Source organism: Wasmannia auropunctata, unplaced genomic scaffold (assembly GCF_000956235.1).
Source record: "Wasmannia auropunctata unplaced genomic scaffold, wasmannia.A_1.0 LD336029.1, whole genome shotgun sequence".
Lineage (NCBI taxonomy): Eukaryota > Metazoa > Arthropoda > Insecta > Hymenoptera > Formicidae > Wasmannia > Wasmannia auropunctata.
The window spans coordinates 59,989-71,758 of record NW_012026861.1 but is presented as its reverse complement, the minus strand read 5'-3'; the positions used below and the strand labels follow the sequence as shown (position 1 = coordinate 71,758).

Here is an 11,770-nt window from a genome sequence, read left to right as displayed (position 1 = left end):
CAGATTTACACACTTGAATTTGCAGTGTAATTTCTATTGTATCGCTATAAAAAAATTCTAATCTTTACAAGCTGATATTATGGGCAAATTAGATAAATTAATCCGTTAACGTGCTAATTTACATCGATTTTGTACAACGTAACAATATAGAGCATTACGACTACATCTTTAAATCGTAAATTGTTCAAATTGTCTTCTAAAACAACATTTATACATTGCGACGAACAGCATTTAAGCCCCCAAGATCTTTTTCACAGAGTAACCTGGTATTGCATAAAAGAATAAGAGCAGAAGTATGATTAATCCGATCGCAATTACAGCTTTCAGGATAGCCCATTTATAATTGTGCCAAACTATGTACTTGATAGACTTCAATGGATTGAGAAACCACATGAAAGATGCATCCGGTCGACTGCAAAAGAAATAAAAATATAGAAATTAAAAGTAGATTAAATGTAAAAAGAGAAGAAATTGTTATTATACTGACTTTGGCTTTTCCAATGGGTCAGGCTCGTTTCTTCCGAAACCAGCCGGAATTTTCTCGGCCTCTTCTTTCGTGAGCAAATGTATCTCAGCTTCAACCTTGCCCTGTGCGAAGTAATAAAAGCAGGATTTTATCATGAAATATAATTAATATAAGTATAAATTTAATATATTTAATTTAAAAAATTTAAAAGATGGCTATTTTTAATATGAATATATAATTAATATACTACATATATATTAAACTTTTATATTTATATGTATATATTTGATACTTCTGGCGATACAGTTTCCGCTTGATCCGATAAATTTCTACGCGAGTGAATTATATTTTCAAAAGTTGTTCCGCCTAATAAACATTTTTAAAGCAATTTTTGTCACCATCAGCACGACACTCGACGAAAATGTGTCGTGCTGATAATTTAAAGTAATATCTTTAATCTCACCGTCAGCTCCATATCTTCATTCTCTTTCTTTACGTAAAACGGCCACCATCCCTTTATACGTTTCTGCTTGAAGATATTGACCATTGGCACAGAACCGTCTGTTTTTAGCATGCCCAGTGAGCAGAGCTTACTATTTTTTGCTCCTCGGGGAAATCGATTGAGATCAAGCGTTATCGCGCCCAAGAAATCATCTGCTGAGAAATGATCTGCATCCCAGACCTGCAAAAAGCGTAATTCTTATTTATTCGGACGAGATTGAAAATAAATCGATTGCATTACCTGCAATTCTAGACGTGCTGGTATTTTACATTCGGTTTCGTCCCAGCTAAATAAGCTTTCTTTACGATTGATAACGATCTTCTCTTCCGCTACCAGATAATCGAATGGAAATATGAACCGCCAGTTAAAGTTTCCTTCGCCGGTCAATGATCGATAATGAATATCGGTAGATTGACAATCCTCTGGTCCTTTTAGCCATCTGTTAAGCAACATTGGAGTCGTGATTTGCAACATAATTATATTTTAATATTCAAAGTCTAAAAAGTGGACCTAAATAAGACACAGATATAATTATATACATGATCTTGATAAACGAGTATTTCTCAAAATATATTTTTATACTAATTTTATACTTCTTTTTTTAATTAATTTTGTTTTAGAATTTTAGAAATGCATAATTATTTATTATAAATTAAATAAAATTTCGAGGTAAAATGGTGTTTTGATTAATTTATTGGAAAGAAAATAAAAAATGATCTGAGAGAAATAATTTAAGAAATATTTTATAGCTGAAAGAAACTTGTTTTTATTTATTAATATTAATAGTAATTTAGATTAACAATCATTTAATCCAATTATATATAAAAAAAAGTTTGTGAAAAAATTATTTTCTTCACGAATCTATATATTTACCCTTTTACATAAATGTCGCTCATTTTCTCGCCGGTGAAGAATGCGTCATCTTCCAGAACGACGTCGTCTGTATTCCATATGATTACTCTCAATTCATAACTCTTGGGTTTTCTCGGTGAAATATCAAGGGATGGTCCGGGCGACGGCATGTCCATTGGAAACATGTCCACCCACATTTCCAATTTTCCCTGCTCGATACCGGGTTTCTCAGGATTATAGAGTGGTCGGGTCTCCACGTGCTCGGGTACCAAGGAACAACCTATTCGCGGAAAGGCGTTCCATTGGTGGAGAACGGCTAAAGCGAGGTGTTCTTCCATTCCTAAAAAAGTAAAAATAATCCCTTATACGATATAAGATTTTTATATCAACGTCGCGTATTTAGAAGCTGCGTAAATCATATTTTAATGTATTATGTTTGATTATTATACATATTTCATATAATTTTATATGTTGTGTAATTTATCCACTTATGTATATTTCCTTTGCATACATTCTCTTTATGTATAATAATTATTAATTTTTTTCGACACGTAATTAGATAAATTTCAATTAAATAATTTATTAAATAATATTTGTATACGAGATATATAATAAATTAGATTACATATAAGAAAACTATGGATACATATATAATTTATACATTTAAACGCTTTAAAATATTGATTATGTATTTTATACATTTCAATCTTCTCACATACCCTTTGTATGCACATAATATTCCATCTCCTCGTTCGAGAGGGAGAAGGTTTTCCTGCCGATTGTAACGCGCCCGTGAGAATACACTGGTCCATCGATTTTGCCATCTTTGCATAGTTTCGAAAGTATCTGAGTCGGTTTCATTGCATCCCTCCATTTATTATATCCAGATCTGGAACAGAAATAACGTTTAATCAGCCTTGTGCATCGGAATTTATTTGCGTTCTCGCATTTGGTTCTTTTATCGGGCATGTTAATCTAGAAGGTACAATATGTTATTTCCCACATACACACACACACATACACAATGTAAAATTTAATTGATATGTGTTAGTGCGAAAATAATATACACAAAATTATAGCGAGCAGTAAATTATAGTACGCTCTTAAGAAAATAGTCTCAAATGCGTGTTAGACAAAAGTTAGATTATGGTGAAAAAGTATATAGTCATTAGTTCTCGTTAAAAGTTCTTCGTGTGGATTCGAAATAAATGGCTACTGCTGATGTGATAAAAGTCGCTCTGTTGTTAGATTACTGAATTGCGTGACACAATTTGTTTCATTGCTGGAAAGGGCTCTCATTTGCCATGTACGACGTTAATATAATGCTGCTATGTACATAAACTCACTCGTCGTATTTCTTCGCGAGTCCGCATGTAGCTCGATGTCTACTGTAGAAGCGATTTTCCAGATCGATCTTGGTCTCGCCGATCATGTCGTCTGTTCCGACCAGGTCCCAATCCAGGACTTGCACCGTCAGCAGAGAGTCCTGCGGAAATGTCGCCTCGATCTCGAAACATCTTGAATATAAATATGCAATTAGATTCAAAATGCGCAGAAATAACGATGCTTTAATTTTTGAAAATAAAAAGACACGAAATAAAAAGAAAATTAAGAAGAACCTTTGCAAAGTTTATGCTTTGCAAATTATAATTTTCTTCTGAGAAAGTGTTTTTTAAATCTAAGAATGTAAGAAATAATATGACATTAAGAAACGAAAAATACAATTTTTAATCTGTTATATGCAGAATAATATGCATAAGTATATAATTTATTGAAAGTCAAGCTTAATAGAAAGATAATTTTCCCGAAAGTTTAAGTTAAGTCTCTGTACTGTCAGAATCCCTTTAATTGCGAAAAATTATACGATTATTGCATTGCTATACGATATCAACAAAACACATACTTTCCGAAGACGGGATTCAGTTGTTTCGACACGTAATTCTCCTTATCGCTGATCCTCTTGCCTCCCAATTGTAAGACCACATAGGGATCCGCTTTCCCGTTCAGATCGCAGGGATGAAGATCATTAGCTTTGACGATGTACACCCGTACCAGAACGTGGATAGGCTCGTTCGACGGGACACCCTGGAAGAATCCGTACTGCGGATCGAAACCCATCACGGTGTGATCCACCAGATCCTTGGGCAGCGGCCACTTGTAGACCTTCAGTGCGCCCTTGAAGCTGCCGACAATCCTTGACTCGTCCTCGGTCTCGTCGCCGGTCTTCTTGCCTCGATACAGTTCGAAAGTGTGTAACCATTCCTTAAACTGCTCGAACTCGGGCTGCGCCTCCAGCTCTCCAGGATAAATCTTCAGTAGGGCGATCTTGTTGTACTTGTGCTGGATTTGCTTCGGGCTGAGCCTCGAGACGAACTTCACCGCGTTCGTCGGTGATTTTAGACCAAACAGTCTCTTCGTGGGATTAATTCCGGGATTTTTGTCGCCCGAGACGGCCAACTGGCTTTGCGTGACAGCGTCGTCTAGGAGCATCGTTAGTGTTCCATTTGGCTGGTTCTGGAATAAGGATTTCTCCTTGCGAAGTTCTTTGTTTTCCTCGATCATCGTTTCCACAGACGCGAAGTACTTTGTCCACCAGTCTTGGCAGCCATCTCCGTCCTCTGCGCCAAAATCACCTAAAAATGCGGCGTTTTAAAGATTTGTTTTATACATATTGCATATTATTAATTGCATATTATTAATGCATATTATTAATTTAATTATTAATTAAATTTAGATAATGTGTGTTAATATAAAGATATAAATAAAGATAGAGGGAGAAAAAGAGAAATTGATCTCTTAATGAAAAAATTCCTAATTTCTAATTTCTCTCTTAATGATATAAATTTTATTTTATTTATAACAAGTAAATAGATACTTATATATGTGTGTTTAAATATGTATATAGTAATTAATTTAAATATGTATATAGTATCAGTCCATTGCACTAAAAAAATTATAACTTAATTAATTAAAGAAATAAATGAGAGAGATACATATTTTTCAGTGCTTTATCTCTGCTGTCATGACATAACAATATTATAATATTGTTTCACAAGACTACTATTTACTATTTAATAAAATATTTAAATATTATTTTTTATCTTAATTAAATAAATTTAAAGGCTTTTTAATTAAATGTAATTTTTGTGAACACACCTATGCTGTTGTCATTAGCTAAGCTTTGTTTCCTACGTAGGTTTTGCTCCGTTTTGTCTTTTTTCGTAGGACCACTTCCTAAATCGAAACCAAGAGTGATAATCGTATCTCCATTGTTAGCTTCCAAGTCAGTCATCGATTCGAGTAATGACGTTTGTTGAAATTTCGATTTAGATGGATCAAGAGCTGCAATAAACATATAAAGTCTTGAAATTAAAACACTAGGAGAATATAAATGTAATTTGCAAACGGTAAAATTATTTCTTACAATTAGCTTATTATTAATTATTATTTTAATTTTTGCAGCTAAATTTTAATAAATTAAATAAATAGGAATAAAGTCAATGTAAGCTGACACAGGACAAACGTGCGTTTAAAATATATATTAAATAATACAGTAAATATATTTACGTTCATCTTGTGTCGGCTTACATTGGCTTTATTCCTATTTATTTGATTTATTTCATTTGGGCTTGAATTTTTATCAAATATTAAAATTTTAATGAATCGTTATAATAATTAAGCAATGCAATTTATTACAGAGCAGATATTATTTATGTATAGAGCTTTATTATATTATTTTAGCTTAATTATATTATTTTTTAATTATAATTAAAATGTTTGAATATTTTTCAATAATAGAATCACATTATTATTATGTCAGTAAAATTTAATTACGTTAATATCTGTTTAAACTTTATACTGTGTATATTACACTGTTTATTTACACTATTTATTCTATTTGCAATATTCTATTTATATCACAATTATGAAGCAGTTTCACAATTAATCGATTGATTATATATAATTACCCGTGCACTGTAACTGATATAAACTCTTCTTTCTCTCCTGAGCGTCCTTTGCCCTTTTAGTCAAAGGGTAGTACATATATTTGTGAATTGAATTGATGGTGTGAGTACCGACGAGAGTGTATCTACCGAAACTCCGACAGTCCACCGCTCTTATGGTCAATGGCGGTCGATAAAGCTCTTGTTCGGGAAGCTCCAATTCCAGAAATTTGATCGGTGTATTGAAATTCGGATTTTTCTTCGCATTTGCTATAACGGATGAATAGAGAATGTGGCCGGCGCATTCAACATCCACGCGAGGCTTGTCGACGGTTAGTAAATGGATTCTCTTTAAATCCCGCAATCCCCAAAAGAGTACCTCGATTCTGAAATCCAATGCTATTAATTAAGGCATACCTATAATAATAAATTTATTTGCATATGACATACCATATTATCTCTTATATATTTTTTTTTAATTATGAATAAGAGACATTTTTGTCTTATTTAAATAACATAATAGTTATAATACTTTTAGCAAAAGTCTAACAAACTAAATTTTTTAAACAGTTTTTACTCAAAAAATAGAGATCTTATCTTTTAAATGAAAATCCGATAATGAATTAACTTATTATATATACATTGATTGTATTTTTTAAAATATAATCGTAATTATTAATATATTACTAATATCTCTCTAAAAACTAAAGCCGCGTGGATGTTTTTTCTATTTAAGAAATTAAAAGAATTCAAGAATCTTTTAAACCCATTGCGTTCAGAAATTCACGGTATATCATTTTATCTTTGTTATTCACCAAATATTAAACAAGGATAAAATATTTAGATGCTTCTAGGTGAAATTTCTGAACGCTGCTCTGTTTTAAATAAATAACGAAAATCAATAAGGTTACCGATATTTCGATAAAGTAGGTCGAATTCCCACGGGCACGGGAAGAATAGGGCCTTGATCCTGACCGGAACCCGCCTGGGATCCGCAGCTGGAATCTTTGGGATCCGGCAAAGTAGGAAAGCCGTAATCTTTGGTAGATGGGTATTCCAGTAATTCGAAGACCGCCAGAAGTTCGCCAGCCCTCGAGGCTCCTCTAGTAACATCATACCATTCCAAGGACGGTGGATATTGCGGAGGAGTGTAAGACTCGGATGCGAGTTTGACGTGAGGTCGCGCAATCGCCCGACCGATGTACTCCGATTTGCCCTGAAATCGTAAAGAGATTTCGATCGTGTCCGTACGGGAATGTTATTGATTTGACCGTGTAGCTACGGAGGATGCGAGGAAACTGTGTAAAGGGGGACATTTATTATCTAAATTAACAGATTCAAATTTACTTATGACTATTTATGAGCGTTTAGGGGCACTGAAGTGCAAAATGGTGATATCTGGAATTTGTAAGAGAAGGAATGGATATACATATACAACGTAGCTTCTGCAATCTAAATTAATTATATATACGTATGTATAAGATAAGAATGTTAGAATTTCAAAGCGCTCGAATTGTATTTTATTTTTAAATTTAATACTTATAGTAAATAAATCAATTTTTAAGAAATTATTATTCATTAATCAACAATACATACATGTTCACAACAAAATTTATGTAATATGATATTTAGATATTTATTTTTTACATCAATGTTGCTTAAGAAATGACTTAGATTATTGCAAATCTAAATTATAAAAATTACACAGTAAAAACATTTTTATGGAACAGAAAGAAATTCTAACACAAGCAATTATAAAATTGAATATACATTCTTTCAATAAACTCTTTAAATATAGATAGACATTTCAAATGTTCTTCCAAAATTGATGTTACTATATTATGAGAATTCTTATCGATATCTATATTTGTTTTCAATAACGATGTACTCGCTGAAACATACCCAATTCACGTTATGGAAATACAAATATTAACATTAGGGGTGTATCTATATTTATCACAATAAAAACCGAATAAGATAAAGGGAACCAAGTCCAACCTCATTTGCAGTCATTTGCGGTTGATGCGGTTGGTGGGTAGACGTGACTCTTTGTTTGACTATAGGTATATTGCAGCAATTTCACGACTTGGAAACTTGCAGCTCTCGAAATTCCGAGTTCGCGAATTCTGATATCGCGCAAGTTTACCTATATTCTAATACATATATAACGAGTGCCATGCTGAACGTGTGTTATGTGTGTGTTTCCGGTGCGGGTGTCGTGTGACGTGCGTTGTGTGACGTGTGTTATCCGGCATCGTATAAATGTCAATATGTTTTATACAAACTGTCAAAGCAGAGCCCTCATGCAGTGTTATGTCCATAGCTATAATATGACTCTGTAAAAAAAACGATTACAAAATCATAGAAGCGAAAATTCTTTCTATTTAACGTCTTTCTATTTCACGTCTGTATCGTCATAATTCTAATCAAATTGAATCTTAATTTAATAAAATTTACTAAAATTAAATGCAGTTTTTCGCCAATTCTGCGTTGAACATTTAAATAATTTTGGACATTAATCGTACATAAAATAGTCACGCATTTAAAAAATCCGCCACGTGATTGTTACTTCAAGTATTAATTTTACATAGATAGATAGTATTTTTTTAACTGTTAAATTTCGCTTTGAGAATAAAATAATACATAGAAATTATCTGTAGAAACAGAAGGAATAATGGATGTTATGATTAAGTGAAGACTGTTTGACTTACCACTTTGTCTTGATCAAACAGATCGATGACGATGGAAGGTGGGTCCTTCTTGATCTCTTCGGCGGTGCCGTAGATTAAGATGTCGTCAAACAGCAGCAGTTCATCCCATGTTGGGCTGAGGGTCTCGTCGATTACTTGAGTGCACTTGCAAAATTCACCGCAAATCACCCTTGCAAACGGATCCGAGAGACCAGACGCGTCGCTGCCGATCAGCGATCTCGCTTGGTACATGTGAGCCCTCAATTGAAATTTCTGAACACGTTTCGGTACAACAGCATTACGCATTTATTCGACGAGTTGTGCGGAGTCAAAGAAATACGTACGTGCTTCTGGACGTAGTGAATTACGGTGGGCGGCAAAGCGCGAGGTCTGTCCACGTTTCTCAACTCGTGGCTGACCTCGTAACCCTTCGGTAAACCTTGGATGAAGTACTTCTTGTGCTTCAGTATTCCTAGCCACATGTAGATCTGTAATTTCGTCTGGATCGCCCATCCCGAGGGTCCGAATCTTTTCTTCCCTGGAAGCTACACACGGATTCCACTCAAGACGCGAGAATAACATAAAATTAGATGTTAACATTTATCCTCTAAGATTTGGCTTTTTATGTTTCATTCGTTTTATCTGAACTTTTTCAAATTAACATCATTAAACATACAACATTGAAAAAATAAATATTGCAGCAATAATCGCATGAGACACATACGAATTGCATATAGATATTCTTAGCATATAATTACGCAGACAGATTTAAACGTAGATAAAAACGATATTACAAGTTCAAAATTATATTTTTTGTTACTATTGATTTTTGCAAAATTTCTGGTATGTAATAAATTAAAGATTGCACATACACAAAGCTTAAAAAAGCCAACGTGATTAGCTTTAATACGCTTACTTACCTTAAGAAACATAGTCTGCACCTTTCCGCAATATCGGCCGCATTCCTCGTCGACCACCGAGTAGATCAGTTCGCGGCCCGATATCCTCTGGTACGCCACTCGTCTTCCGGAACTGATCACCCAGATGAATACGTCCGGCAGAGAGTCTTGCGGCTGCAAAAAAATCAAACAATTGCATTTCACAAAGCACGTACGCGACAGCGTTCAAGAAAAAAAAAAGTACTACTAACATCGTCGACGAGAAACTTCAATTTTTGCAGATAGCTGTGGGCTGTCTTCAGTCTTTCCTTGAAGCTGCTTTTAGTCACGAGGGCTTTGAGATTGCGCGATAAAATCCCGATATTCTCCACTTCCCGCTGGCACAATTTCGTACGTTCCTTGTCCAGCTTTGTTTTCCCGACGCCCGGACCGGTCACGCTAGATTTGCTAATGCTGACATACCGGTTACAATTCGCGCTGAGTTCCTCGAGGGTAGCCTTTAAAAGTTTTTCGCACGTCGAGTCTTCCAAGTGCGATTGTACCTCCGACAATCCTTCCTCCTAGTGGGAATACAAAGAGAAGGCGTTATCGTTTTATGTAAATCCTTCAAATCCCTATGATCTCTTCATCATAGCAACCGTTATCCGTTAAGAATCTGGCTCTCTTAAGAGAATAGAAATATCTGATTTAGATTTTAGATAAATGTATTCCTCAAATGATTTTGATAAAATAAAGTTGAACTTTTGAGAATCAGATTAAATGATTAATACCATAACTTCTGAAGATGAAAGAAACATATAATAGTGTCATGTTTAAAAAATTTTTTATCTTTGCATGTTAAATTTAATTGAATGTTGCATAAATATTTATTATTTGTTGATGATCCCATAACGAATTATTTACTTTCAATCCCTTAATTAATTTTATCAGGCTGCTGTTTTAAGAAACATTGGTGTGTAATCAAAATCAAGAGGTCTAAGAGGAGTAATTCATATTTCATAAACTTACCAGTTTATCGACAATTTTGCCGATAATATTGCTGTTATACATTCTACGCCTGTAATCCGGCCATATGCTTCTTACGTGAAGGCAAGGCTTATCGTCCCAGTACGGTAAGAAATAATAAATTTTGTCGTGCGTCATTGGTTTACTAGCTGGTGTAGTACTTTGCCAGGATCCAGCAAGAACTTCCTGCAAGTCTTCCTCCTCCCCACTCGTTCCACCCTTTGATCCTATATCGCACATCTGTAACGAACAAAACGGGCTTCACCATTTAATTCAAACGTAATTAGCATCTTTCCAAAATTTCTTTTCGACTACTTCCTTTCTTTTAAAGAAAAAAATATTTTCGAGGTAAAACATCAAGAAAAAAATTTCTCTCTTTGTTGGGAAAATTTTTAAGTTTAGTTTTAAGAGAGTTTTAAGAGAGTTAATCGTATAAAATCTCTCACCTTGAAACTTTCATTATGACCGTCAAGAGCGTTGCCCGCATTTCCGATCGATATTTCAAAGTACATCGGCTTATCGCCGAGTTTCTTGTCAATCATCGTGGCGTCCATTATTGTGGCATATAGGAAGAACTCTTCGTTTCTCGCGTAGGCGGTTTCGTTTACCGGCACCGTCGGTTCCACTTCGACTTCCGACGGTACTATTTCCACGTTATCGGTGATCTCGGTTCGTATCGCTATCAAAAGCCTAAACGAACAACAGAAAGTAGAACTCAGCATCTCGTTCCACGTTAGCATTTTCCTCTCTATTTGAGATTTTACGTTAATTAATCCCGTCTTTATTATTCGCAATGAATAGTTAATTAATTATTAAATATACAAAATAACGTACTAAATTGTAATAATTATGTAGTAATTTATAGCTGTTTTATTATTAATATAAAATAAATTGCTGCGCAACCTCGCTCTATATGAAATTCCCTCGCCCAAGCCGGTGTTCAGCGTCGAGTGCTCGTCTATGAGGCTGTAATCTCTGATGCTGCCGTAAAAATGAATAAACGCCGGGCCAAAGGTCGGCAAGAAACCCTTTTCGCCGTCGTTGCTGATCTGCTTCAGATCGACGAAGTGTGTACCGATGACGGTGGCGTGCACCGGGTCGTTATCGCATAATTGTATCTTTATCCTCTGGCACAGGGGAGGAAACATCTCGGTAAAAACTATCTGTTCGTTCCATACCGGAGCGTAGCTATGCCTCTTTACGCTTGTTTTCCCCTGGAGCGTCATAAATAGAAAAACACTGAATTGCCTCTGATGTCTAGTACGCGCTTCATTTACGTTATTACATTTCAAATGAATTCAACGATTTTACGCGGAAATAAGACACTATTTAGTTTTCAACTCTTCAACGATTCCGTCAAATTTCTATTTTAATGAAACACTTTTTATACAAATTTAAATTGACTTTTATAA

The 11,770-nt window shown here is 34.6% G+C and overlaps 1 protein-coding gene across 3 annotated transcripts in view; it reads right to left on the bottom strand.

Annotated features, from left to right (window-relative positions):
* Positions 1–7: 7 nt before the first annotated feature.
* Positions 8–11,770, bottom strand: part of LOC105452553 (otoferlin-like) — a 37,155-nt gene continuing 25,392 nt past the window's right edge. Inside the window, exons 10-28 of one of the 3 annotated variants that reach the window (XM_011693760.1) lie at positions 11,262–11,572; positions 10,805–11,048; positions 10,362–10,598; positions 9,605–9,913; positions 9,375–9,527; positions 8,799–8,999; positions 8,476–8,727; positions 8,050–8,100; positions 6,676–6,980; positions 5,789–6,150; positions 4,977–5,162; positions 3,724–4,453; positions 3,167–3,337; positions 2,540–2,709; positions 1,842–2,160; positions 1,209–1,407; positions 930–1,148; positions 488–588; positions 8–412 (exon numbers count right to left, since the gene is read on the bottom strand). In XM_011693760.1, coding sequence (XP_011692062.1) covers positions 232–412; positions 488–588; positions 930–1,148; positions 1,209–1,407; positions 1,842–2,160; positions 2,540–2,709; positions 3,167–3,337; positions 3,724–4,453; positions 4,977–5,162; positions 5,789–6,150; positions 6,676–6,980; positions 8,050–8,100; positions 8,476–8,727; positions 8,799–8,999; positions 9,375–9,527; positions 9,605–9,913; positions 10,362–10,598; positions 10,805–11,048; positions 11,262–11,572 — 4,701 coding nt within the window. In that variant the 3' untranslated portion in view covers positions 8–231. The remainder of the gene's footprint in view (positions 413–487; positions 589–929; positions 1,149–1,208; positions 1,408–1,841; positions 2,161–2,539; positions 2,710–3,166; positions 3,338–3,723; positions 4,454–4,976; positions 5,163–5,788; positions 6,151–6,675; positions 6,981–8,049; positions 8,101–8,475; positions 8,728–8,798; positions 9,000–9,374; positions 9,528–9,604; positions 9,914–10,361; positions 10,599–10,804; positions 11,049–11,261; positions 11,573–11,770) is intronic. The other 2 variants (XM_011693761.1, XM_011693762.1) reach the window with 2 other exon arrangements.